General features: G+C 50.4%; 1 protein-coding gene across 1 annotated transcript in view; it reads right to left on the reverse strand.

The window, feature by feature from the left end:
- Positions 1–6939: 6939 nt before the first annotated feature.
- COL5A3 (collagen type V alpha 3 chain) overlaps positions 6940–12471 on the reverse strand; it is a 123314-nt gene continuing 117782 nt past the window's right edge. The window contains exon 67 of the mRNA XM_029584539.1: positions 6940–7131. Coding sequence (XP_029440399.1) covers positions 6940–7131 — 192 coding nt within the window. The remainder of the gene's footprint in view (positions 7132–12471) is intronic.

Consider the following 12471-nt stretch of genomic DNA (forward strand, 5'->3'; position numbering starts at 1 on the left):
TGTAAGGAGAAAGCCAGCACCAGTTTTGGCCTGTCCGAGGTGACCCGGACTCCTCCGGCCACCTTATTCCCACCGATGGCCAACCTCGGCCCTACAGGGCTGCAGCTGGTTCTGGATTTCCTGCCACGGACTATCCGTAAGGTCTTGTTGTTGCTTTTCCTAAACCCTACTTGAGCTGAAACCCTAGAGCATTGCAAGAGGCAAGAGCATCACGACAAAGTAGGTGAGCTAAAATTATTCTCCACGACGCCTGTGCTATTCGACAGGATAACGCACCGTCCAGCCGACATGGAAGGCACTTTGTGATGATATCCAAGCGTCCACGTTAGCCGTGACCCAGTTGGGACTGGATTTTTGGGTGAGGAAGCCTCTTGTGCAGGGCTGAAGTACCTGCAGACTGGAAGATGGCCAATGTAACCCCCAATATTTAAAAAGGGCTCCAGGGGCGATCGGGGAAACTACAGACCGGTTAGCCTGACTTCAGTGCCAGGAAAAATAGTGGAAAGTGTTCTAAACATCAAAATCACAGAACATATAGAAAGACCTGGTTTAATGGCACAAAGTCAGCATGGCTTTACCCAGGGCAAGTCTTGCCTCACAAATCTGCTTCACTTTTTTGAAGGAGTTAATAAACATGTGGATAAAGGTGAACCGGTAGATGTAGTATACTTGGATTTTCAGAAGGCGTTTGACAAAGTTCCTCATGAGAGGCTTCTAGGATAAGTAAAAAGTCATGGGATAGGAGCAGGGCCAGCCCGGGCCGCTGCAATGTCTTCTGGGCCTGCAAGGCCCGTCCCGGCTTCTACCGCGGCGCTCCCTCCTCCAGGGAGACGCCGTGGACCCGCTGCGCCTGGCCCCGCCCCCCCCCCCCCCCCGCGCGGGAAGAAAGGGGGAAGCCCACAGATGACCATCAGACGCTGCAGGGGTATCTAAACCCTGCAGCTTAGGCCTGTGCGTCACTCTCCTTGAGAGTTACGAGTTGCTGCTTTTGACTACTGGCTTCCGACTCCGGCTTCTGTCCACTGGTTCCTGACTCCGGCTTTCATCCAGGAGGCCCCTCCCAAGACCAAGCGGCTCGGGTCCTCACGGGCTCCTCCTGGGAGGGGATCTCGGGCTTCCAGTGGTGAAGTTCCCTCCGGTCTCCTGCTCAGTGCCGCCTCCTGGCTTCGACGTCCACGGTGAGCCTTCATCTGTCCCAGCCGGCTCAAGGGTGCACGAATCCAACAGAAACAGGATACTGGGCTAGATGGACCCTTGGTCTGACCCAGTAGGGCGTCTTAGGCTATTAATCCTGAAATCCTGAGTGGCTGGGGGGACTCCAAGGGCCAGTTTTATCACCCCTGGCCCTACCTCACCCTCTCCCCCCCCCCCACTCCCATTGTGGATTTTTTCTGCCAGGTCACGTCAAGCCGCGGAGCCGGGACCTTTGGTGGCGAATCGTTTCACGTCCCGGGCAGGAGCCGCCACTGCCCTAGACCCGGTCGGTGCCTTTCCTCCGGAGGGATCACCACTGCTGAGCTCTCCCCGTGTCGTCCCTTCAGCCACGCCGGGTCTCCCAGCCCAGAACGCAGGACCCTCGGGGGCCTAATGAAATTGCAGCTCCGCAGCTCCTGAAATGAAGTTGCCGCCTGTGCTAATTAGCTGCCCGGGCAATGGGATGAAAGCCAGCGTACATCCAGTCCTGCCACAGCTCTCCCAGGGCTGGAGCTGCAGAGAGAAAGACGTTTCCCCTGCTGAATAATTAGCCAGGGCCGTCAATCAGATTGGCTTTGGGATTTATTTATTTTTTAGTTCCTCTCTTGTGCAAGATCTGCTGGAAAGCTCCAGGTCATTGGTCCTGGTTTTGCCTCCTGTTGCGTCTCTGGCATATATATATATTTTTTTTAATGCAGTTTCTATGAATGTTTTGTCTGTAATTTCATGCTGATGTATTTTAAATGGATTTCTGTTGGTTACGTTGTTGATTTTCAGGCTCTGACCAGACTGGTTCCGATCTAGAGGGTTAAAAAGAACTGATAGATAAATAAATAGTTCCTGCCTGCTGTCCCTGGAGCAGTGGTGCCCGTCCCCACGGGTCAGGTTTTCAGGCTATCCCTGCTGAATGTGGGGTGGGGGACCGGTCTGGGCACTGGAGAAGCCCTGGATATCAGTGGGCGGGTGCTGATGGGAGGCTGAAAGCTAGGACTGGCTCAGGGCCTGGCGTTTCCTCTCGGTACCCATGGCTAGATTTAAGGATTGCACCTGAACTGGTCATTTAATGACACAAGGCTAGGAAGGGGGAGACCCGGAGTGGCGCCTTTTCCGAATTTCAAGACACAAAAAGAAAATCAGGTTTGTTTCTAATCCGGCATGCGAAACTCATTCGGGCAATCCCAGTGTTTCACCCGAGCTGCCGAGGGCCAGAATCCAAACTGGGGGCACCAGGGTGGGGGTCCTGGACGCGCAGAATGCGAAATCAGAAGAGAAAAGAGAGGATATTTTCTGGTTCCCTGTTAAATTCTCCGTCCTGGAGCCCAGCCCCATCCCGGGGCAGGGGGAAATGGGGAACCCCAAGACCTGATCTCCTGACCCCAGAGACATCCTGCTCAAACACCCATCCTATGGGGGGGGGGTGTGCAGAAGGGAACGGGGGTGCTCTGCCACCCAGCTGCCGTCTTGGGCATTATCGCCCCTCCCCCCCCCCCCCCCCCCCCCCCCCCCCCCCCCGGTTCGCTTGTTCCTCTTTGTCCTTCCAATTTCTCTTTTGCCCAAAAGTTAATTATAAAAGTAAATGAATCATTTTTGCTGGAGCGGGATTAATCACGTGGGGTGGTGGACCGTGTCCGTACGGGCAAATGAAAGCATTCCCTAATAGGAAAACAGATCAAATCCTCATTCAGCGTCACAATTAAATATGTCAGCACATTATGGATGGCAAAGCCCAACTGCAGCCAGGGTGAGCTTTATATTCTGGCAGCGGCTGGCTAGAATATATGTTTTTTTCTTCTTTTACTAAACAATAATTCAGTTTTCTGTTCCAACCAAAAGAAGTTCTTAAATTCTCATTTACCCCCCTCTTGTAATCTCAAGGTTGCATGGCTATTAAAAGGATTGGAAAATGTCTCTGTCTTAGCAATACCCTACTACCAATGCCCTCAGCGCCTTGTGCAACTATCACACTGATGCACATAAAGCACGAGTACAGCACAGACAGATGAAGAGCAGATCTTCATCAGAGCCCCATGCAGGCGTCACACTGATGCACATAAAGCACGAGTACAGCACAGACAGATGAAGAGCAGATCTTCATCAGAGCCCCATGCAGGCGTCACACTCATACACGTAAAGCATGAATACAGCACAGACAGCTGAAGAGCAGATCTTCATCAGAGCCCCATGCAGGCGTCACACTGATACACATAAAGCACGAGTACAGCACAGACAGCTGAAGAGCAGATCTTCATCAGAGCCCCATGCAGGCGTCACACTGATACACATAAAGCATGAATACAGCACAGACAGCTGAAGAGCAGATCTTCATCAGAGCCCCATGCAGGCGTCACACTGATACACGTAAAGCATGAATACAGCACAGACAGCTGAAGAGCAGATCTTCATCAGAGCCCCATGCAGGCGTGATACTGATGCACATAAAGCATGAATACAGCACAGACAGCTGAAGAGCAGATCTTCATCAGAGCCCCATGCAGGCGTGACACTGATGCACATAAAGCATGAATACAGCACAGACAGCTGAAGAGCAGATCTTCATCAGAGCCCCATGCAGGCGTGACACTGATACACATAAAGCATGAATACAGCACGGCTGGCTGATGGATCTCGTGGAAGTTGATTTTAAAAGCTCAGGGTGTGATCATTTATTTATTTATTTATTTATTTAGAACTTTTCTATACCGATTTTCCAGTAACAGAATTACTGATCAATTCGGTTTACATTTTGAACAATAACAACAGTGACAAGTAAATGTCTTACAAGGAACAGGAAGAAAATAACTTGGAAATAAATATGTGGGTTGATAACATAAAAAGTACTATATACAAATCCTAAAGGTGGGTAGAGGCACTAAACAATGGCGTGGGACTGTCAAGAGGGTGGGTATTGGGTTTTGGACTGCCAAGGAGTTGGAGTTGGTTAGAAGAATTCTTTTGGTGTTCCTTGTGGTATTTTTGGGGTATTCTTTGGGGTTTCAGAGAAGTTCCAGAGCTGAACTTGGATAGTTCTTGTGTAATTCTCTTGTTGGTTGTTTAAAATAAATTGAAGTTCTTATATAGCTCTCTTGTAGGATGAATGAAAATAACCTTGAGGGGTCCTTGGCAGATATTATTCAGCAGGTTGATGTTATGGAAAAGCTTGATGGAAGAGCCACGTCTTAAGTTTTTTTTTGAAAATAATGGGGCATTGCACTGATTTGAGTTCTGGTGGGAGACTATTCCAGAGTTTGGGACCAGCTGTGGAGAAGGCTCTTTTGCTTAACGTTGATTTCATTGGTGGAGTCTGGAGGTTGTTTCTGTAGGCTTGTCTCACTGGTCTAGTAGATGTGTGGAGTTGTAAAGGGATATTGAGCTCAAGTGGTGTTAGGTTATGTAGTGCTTTGTGTATTGTTGAGAGCACTTTGAAGCGTATTCTGAAATTGACGAATTTTGAAATTGATGAATTTTCCCCACCCCTTCCTATGTTTCCCCCGCTTCCCCCCGCACCACCCATGGATACCCTAGAAGAAACAACATTCCCCCTACAGCTTAATTTATTTTTTGATCATGATCGGTCAATGTGTCCTTATTGTAAGGAATAGTATTTTGTTCTAAGGTTACATCGTTATAGTTTTACTTTTATTTTATTCATTGTACATTGTTCTTTGTTTTATTGTTTTATTGTATCACCCACCTGAGTTCTTTGTAAACCGGCATGATGTGCTGCACGAATGTCGGTAAATAAAAGTAAATAAATAAATAAATAAATAAATAAATAAATAAATAAATATAGGCTTTTTAAGATTGGTGAGATGTGGTCTCTTTTGTTAGTCTTGGTTAGAATCCTTGCCGAAGCGTTTTGCAACATCTGTAATGGTTTTAAGGTGTTTGCGGGGAGGCCCACTAGAAGAGCTTTGCAATAATCTATTTTCGTGAGAATGATTGCTTGTAGAACCAGTCGGAAGTCATGGAGATGGAGGAGTGATCTAAGTCTTTTTAAGACTTGTAATTTGAAGAATCCATCCTTTACTATATTGTTGATGAGAGCTCTATAATTCATTTGGTTGTCAAGTATGACTCCAAGATTTCTGACTTGTGGTGACAAAGTTAGTTGAGGAACGAGGTTGGTGCTGGGAAGTGAGTATGTTCCATCTTGAGAAATAATGTAAAGTACCCTGCAGTATGTGAGGCACTGCTTCCCAAACCTGACCTAGAAGCCACAGACCCACTTGAATATGCAAGAGATACATTTTCAAGCACTGGATACTCGGTGTCCATGCAAATTTATCTCCTGAACATTTCTTGTAAATATCTTAAACACCCATCTGGCTGCAGGGACCCCGGGACAAGTGTGGGAAGCCCTGGTCGGAGGTCACTGAATCTTCGTATTGTTGATTTATAGTGTTATTATATAGTGTTACATGCACGGCAGTAATGCTACCATCGTGTCAGTCCCAGAGAGGGGGGTCTGGCTGTAATAGTGTTATATAGTGTTACATGCACAGCAGTAATGCTACCATGGTGTCAGTCCCAGAGAGGGGGGTCTGACTGTAATAGTGTTATATAGTGTTACATGCACAGCAGTAATGCTACCATCGTGTCAGTCCCAGAGAGGGGTGTGTGGCTGTAATAGTGTTATATAGTGTTACATGCACAGCAGTAATGCTACCATGGTGTCAGTCCCAGAGAGGGGGGTCTGACTGTAATAGTGTTATATAGTGTTACATGCACAGCAGTAATGCTACCATCGTGTCCGTCCCAGAGAGGGGGGGTCTGGCTGTAATAGTGTTATATAGTGTTACATGCACAGCAGTAATGCTACCATGGTGTCAGTCCCAGAGAGGGGGGGTCTGGCTGTAATAGTGTTATATAGTGTTACATGCACAGCAGTAATGCTACCATGGTGTCAGTCCCAGAGAGGGGGGGTCTGCTGTAATAGTGTTATATAGTGTTACATGCACAGCAGTAATGCTACCATGGTGTCAGTCCCAGAGAGGGGGGGTCTGGCTGTAATAGTGTTATATAGTGTTACATGCACAGCAGTAATGCTACCATCGTGTCAGTCCCAGAGAGGGGGGTCTGGCTGTAATAGTGTTATATAGTGTTACATGCACAGCAGTAATGCTACCATCGTGTCAGTCCAGAGAGGGGGATCTGGCTGTAATAGTGTTATATAGTGTTACATGCACAGCAGTAATGCTACCATGGTGTCAGTCCCAGAGAGGGGGGTCTGGCTGCAATAGTGTTATATAGTGTTACATGCCACAAGCAGTAATGCTACCATCGTGTCAGTCCCAGAGAGGGGTGTGTGGCTGTAATAGTGTTATATAGTGTTACATGCACAGCAGTAATGCTACCATGGTGTCAGTCCCAGAGAGGGGGGTCTGGCTGTAATAGTGTTATATAGTGTTACATGCACAGCAGTAATGCTACCATCGTGTCAGTCCCAGAGAGGGGTGTGTGCTGTAATAGTGTTATATAGTGTTACATGCACAGCAGTAATGCTACCATGGTGTCAGTCCCAGAGAGGGGGGTCTGGCTGTAATAGTGTTATATAGTGTTACATGCACAGCAGTAATGCTACCATGGTGTCAGTCCCAGAGAGGGGGGTCTGGCTGCAATAGTAATGGGTACTGGTTGCACCCCGACTCTTCCCCCCCCCCCCCCACGCCTTACCACAAGGAGCTGTCATTAGCTTACAGCTGGGAGTCATTCCCCATCCCATCCACTATCTAAATATATTGTGATTTAGGGGCTCAGGGTGCAATGGAAAGAATTCACAGTTTCATGTTGCTGTTTTGCCAAGGGGGGGTTAAGTGCCGCCTGGGCACTCAGCATGAAGGACTCCCGGATCTTCTGCCCTGGTGGCCACTTCAGTAGCCCCCAAAGGCTTTTCCCCTTTCCCTGTAGAGCCCTTTCTAAAAGAGCTGCCAAGTGACCCTGCTCAGGCAAAAAGAGCTTAAAATCAATTTCTCTCTCTCAGATGGGGGGGGGGACCTTTCCGTAAATGAAAAAAAAAAGGGGAGGGTCTAGCAACCAAGCGTTCCCCCCCCCCCCAACCCACACCAAGGTCGGGGCTGCCCAGCTTCCTGACGCTCCAGTCCTGGGGGGGGGGGGGCTGTTCACTAATGTTAGCAGGCGGGAGGAAGAGGGAGCCCCCTCCCTGTCTTCAGCACCACGGACAGCCGCCGCCTTCCCGAGCACACGCGGGAGCTGCCCCTGCCCGGATGCCCTCTCAGGGGCGGCAGCAGCAGCATTTTATCACCTTCACGTCATGACCCCCCCCCCCCCCCCCCCCCCATCCTTCCTCCCGGTTCTCTGCCCTGCGTGACTCTGCCAGCACCGAGCCACCCAAGCGGATTCCCGGGCCAAATGAAGTTCACGAAGGATCCCTCCTTCCTTCAGAGGCCGCAGGGCTCAGGCCCCGCCCCCTCCCCTTCACCCCCCCCCCCAACAACAGCCCAAGTGACCAACACAAGGGAGGAGGGAGAGGCAGCAGCCAGAGCAGGTTCTGTGGGGGTTTTTTTTTGGGCTTTTCATGTTTAGGTCTCCTCCCCCACCCTCCCCGCCAGCCCACTCCAGCTTGTGCTTAAAATGAAATGCCAGGGGGGGGGGGGGGGGGGGAACGACCTTTGGACCCTCCTCTTGCCAGGGCTCCCTCCCGCCCCCATCCGCTGGCACACTGGCTCCTTTCCGGCCCCTATTCAAGTCCCACCTACAAACCAATCCTTCTTTAGGCTGCTTGTAAATCTTGATTTAATTTGAAACCTACATCCCGCATTTCCAAAGGTTGGAAACCCATTCAGTGTGGATTAGAATCAACAATAAAGCATTTTTACAGTACATAAAATCCCCTATAAACCATCCCATCGGTGTCTGGTTGATTGTAGCCATGCTTTAAAATCCTTGCCTAGTAACCATTTGGTATGTTTCTGTGTTGGCCACTCTATGCATCACACGCCAAAATCCATATTTCCACTGATCTTTTCAGGACATTTTAGAGGTCAGAATTCACAAGATTTGTCTGGCTAAGGTCCCTGCACAAAAACCTGCACACATGAGCCTTTGTCCTGTGTTTGGTACCCATGCGTCCCCCTGAGCAAGGCGATGGTTATTACTGGGCATGTAGGTGACACAGGGTGAGGAGGGGGCAGGGTGATGGTTATTACTGGGAGTGTAGGTGACACGGGGTGAGGAGGGGGCAGGGAGATGGATATTACTGGGGGTCTAGAGGACACAGGGTGAGGAGTGATAGTGGCAAGATGATGGTTATTACTGGGGGTCTGGAGGACACAGGGTGAGGAGTGATGGTGGCAAGATGATGGTTATTACTGGGGGTCTGGAGGACACAGGGTGAGGAGTGATGGTGGCAAGTTGATGGTTATTACTGGGGGTCTAGAGGACACGGTGAGGAGTGATGGTGGCAACTTGATGGTTATTACTGGGGGTCTAGAGGACACAGGGTGAGGAGTGATGGTGGCAAGGTGATGGTTATTACTGGGGGTCTAGAGGACACAGGGTGAGGAGTGATGGTGGCAAGTTGATGGTTATTACTGGGGGTCTGGAGGACACAGGGTGAGGAGTGATGGTGGCAAGGTGATGGTTATTACTGGGGGTCTAGAGGACACAGGGGTGAGGAGTGATGGTGGCAAGGTGATGGTTATTACTGGGGGTCTAGAGGACACAGGGTGAGGAGTGATGGTGGCAAGTTGATGGTTATTACTGGGGGTCTGGAGGACACAGGGTGAGGAGTGATGGTGGCAAGGTGATGGTTATTACTGGGGGTCTAGAGGACACAGGGTGAGGAGTGATGGTGGCAAGTTGATGGTTATTACTGGGGGTCTGGAGGACACAGGGTGAGGAGTGATGGTGGCAAGTTGATGGTTATTACTGGGGGTCTGGAGGACACAGGGTGAGGAGTGATGGTGGCAAGGTGATGGTTATTACTGGGGGTCTAGAGGACACAGGGTGAGGAGTGATGGTGGCAAGTTGATGGTTATTACTGGGGGTCTAGAGGACACAGGGTGAGGAGTGATGGTGGCAAGTTGATGGTTATTACTGGGGGTCTGGAGGACACAGGGTGAGGAGTGATGGTGGCAAGTTGATGGATATTACTGGGGGTCTGGAGGACACAGGGTGAGGAGTGATGGTAGCAAGTTGATGGTTATTACTGGGAGTGCAGTGGATATGGGGTGAGGAGGGGGCAAGGTGATGGTTATTTCTGGGGGTGCCGAGAACATGTCAATTTGTAAAAGGGGTGCACAACACGAAACAATCTCATGAACAGCCCCCCCCCCCTCCCCAGCACCCCCAAAGTCTCTTGTGCTAGCCCAGATGGCTTCCTCTTGCATTACTGAGACTGATTGCAGCCACGAGCCTGTTCATCAGCCCCCATGGTGGATTAAAATTAGCAGCAGGGAAAGGTCAGCGGTGCAGTTTAGCAGCGAGGAATAAATTACCATCTCTTTATGAAGCGCAGGGCATATTGGACATCCTCAGGGAAGCTGCACACGTTGCTGGACGGTGACAGGCGGCAGCTTTCTCCTCCTCTCCCCCTGCCCCCCCCCCCCCCCTCACAGCAAGCAATTACTGTTCTGGTAATTGAAGGGATAATGCTGTACAGTGCGAGCCTACAATTTATAGGGGGCAGTGTAATGACATTTATAAAGGGTGAGAACCGGGCCAGGAGCATGATAGGGCTCCCGAGATGAATTTCTGTGCGTTGGGGCATGGAATGGGCTCCCAGGAGAGGGGAAGGGGGATGAAAGTAGTTAGAGAGTTCATGAAATCCCGGCCATTAGCACAGGGGGTGCCCGGTCGCCTAGAACGGAGGGGAAACGCCAGAGAGCACTCGGGAGCTGTGGCATTGTACCGGGATGCAGACTGGACAGAGAATGGATGTGCCTTATGGTCCTTCCTAAGTCCGTTCCCAGGTATCTCTGCTGATGGCAGGAGAAATTCACAAGTCTTTCAGTTCGATGCATGGAAGGACTGCCCGATGGAGGTGGAGGGGATATGGGTGTGTGTGTGTGGAGGGGGAGAGGTAGATGATGGTGATATCAGACTGGAGGCGAGGCTGGGACAAGCATGGAAACGCCCCAGCACTGACAATGCCAAGAGCTGGGAGTGGGGGGGGGGGGTCTGTGATGAACCAGATGTCAACTCTAGTCTGTTACGGCACCGGGAGGAGAGACCGTGCTCACCAGGCCGTGCCGAGGGACTGGTAGCATCATGACGGCCATGCCAACGCAGACTCGGCAATGTTGAAAAGTAGTCACTGCTCGCAGAGTTCAGACCTCACAGCGAGGGGCGGTCAGTCGCCAGGCAGCGTTAGAACCGTAATGCCACACCACTGTAGATACCCCCTTTGACGAAGCTCCTCTTGAGAGGTTTCTAAGAAAAACTAAAAAGCCCGAGGATAGAAGGTGATGTCCTTTTGTGGATTACAAACTGGAGGTGCTGGGAGTTGGGATTTATTTTGGGGAGGGGTGCGGTTATAAAGCAGAGGTTGGGGGCATGCAGGTAAATAGAGACAGGTGAGCTTCGTAAGGTGTTCGGGCTGCAGCCTCACCAGCCTTGGTGGCTGATTAGATTATTGCAGAACTTAGAGGGAAGCTACTGGGGGAGAGGGAGAGTTAGCGTTGGTTTAAGTTGGGGATCAGAGGACCAATGAAGTGAGGATGACTCAAAACCAGCATGGTTGAGGAATGATATCCTGCAGGCGGTCAACCTTGTACGCCTGGAAACCGGGAGATACCCCTTGGCAGTGAGAAATGGTAATAAAACCCGTATTCACAGCTCCGGTGGGTATTATTCAGCCATCGGCGTTAAGTCTACCCATGTTGGCGTTCACTGGTGTAGCCGCGTGGACGGTCTCTCCTTTAACTTCATGGCATTTGATTGGGGCCCCTAGCTAGCTGCCTGCTCACTTTTGCTCTTTGGCATCCTCGGATTGTGATCCCAGCAAGGAGTCAGCCCACGATCTCTCGGGCCCTTCACGTCCTGAAGCAGGTCCAGCCATGGAAGAGTCGTAGAAGTCGGAATTCCCCCTTCGCTGCCTTGAGAGAGACGAAAGTTGGCAGCTCGTTCGGCTTCCATTGTAATGCAGCTATTGCCAGATGTATTTCAGGTCCCCCTTTTTTAAAAACGAAAAAGTTATGTACTTTTTTTGTGATTAGCCGAGGATTCATACTGTGAGTATTCGATTTCCAGCCTTTGATTTGCTTGCTCCAATTTGGCATGTAATTGATTTTGCTTAATTGCATCAATGTTAATTGATTGATGAGCTGCAGAACCAGAAGGGATCATGCTTCACATAATTTCCAGGGATTTGCTTAAGGAATACATTAATTTTGTAGATGAATGAATATGAATGCCAGTGTTTCTCTTCCATCGTTTTCTTGCTCATGGTTGGTTTGTTTTTTTGTTTGTTTTTTTTTTGCCCCCCCCCCCCCACCCCTCATTCATGGTGATCAGAGAGCAACAGAAAAGCGCAGGAGAGAGCCCCGCTCGAAGGGGCGAATCCTGTCCCACCACGGCACGCTGGCGTAAGGCCAGGCCAAGCTGAATCTTGTCCCCCCACTCCGAAACCATCGCCGGTCCCGGACCGAATCAGCTGATTTTCCAGAGCCACTCGCTCGTCCCCTCTCTTCCAGTCATCTCGTATTTTCGGCGCCGTTTTCGACAGGAATCCCTGCTGACCCTTTCTCTGCGAGGGAATCCGCTAACCCAGGAGTGACTGGACGGCAGAAATACCATTCCACTTTTTTTTTGCTGTAGACGTAGGGATGACCCAGACCTTTGGAAACTTTCAGGCGGTCCCAGGTTCCAGTTTCGTGTTCATACGTCTAGCGCGCTTTCTTGGGGGCGCCGTCGGAACCCCAGAGGTTGTGCGGTGTGGAAGGAGGCATGTTGGGTTGTGCCCTACTGTCATGGATAACCCTAACCCAAGACACTGGTTTTCCACCTGCAAAGCTTTCCTTTCCTGGGTGAGTTGCTGGGCCGTGACCCTGGATGACCCTGGAGACACCTTTCTCCCTGCTCTCCCCACCCCCTCCCCACCGCGACCTTGCCAGCCCCGCCGTGCAGCGGATAAGGACTTTGAGGTGCATCCCGTTCCTGCCCAATTTTCTTCCTGGTGCAATTCCGCAGATTCCCCCCATCCCCGTCTGATTTCCGCTTCGCTTTCTTGCAACCCGGGCTTTCATGAATCCCGTCTCTGCTTTTCTTTTGACAGAGGCTCACACCAGGACCTCTTAGTCTGGACCATTTGGTTTTTTT

Source organism: Rhinatrema bivittatum, chromosome 19, assembly GCF_901001135.1.
Source record: "Rhinatrema bivittatum chromosome 19, aRhiBiv1.1, whole genome shotgun sequence".
In the NCBI taxonomy this organism is placed as follows: domain Eukaryota; kingdom Metazoa; phylum Chordata; class Amphibia; order Gymnophiona; family Rhinatrematidae; genus Rhinatrema; species Rhinatrema bivittatum.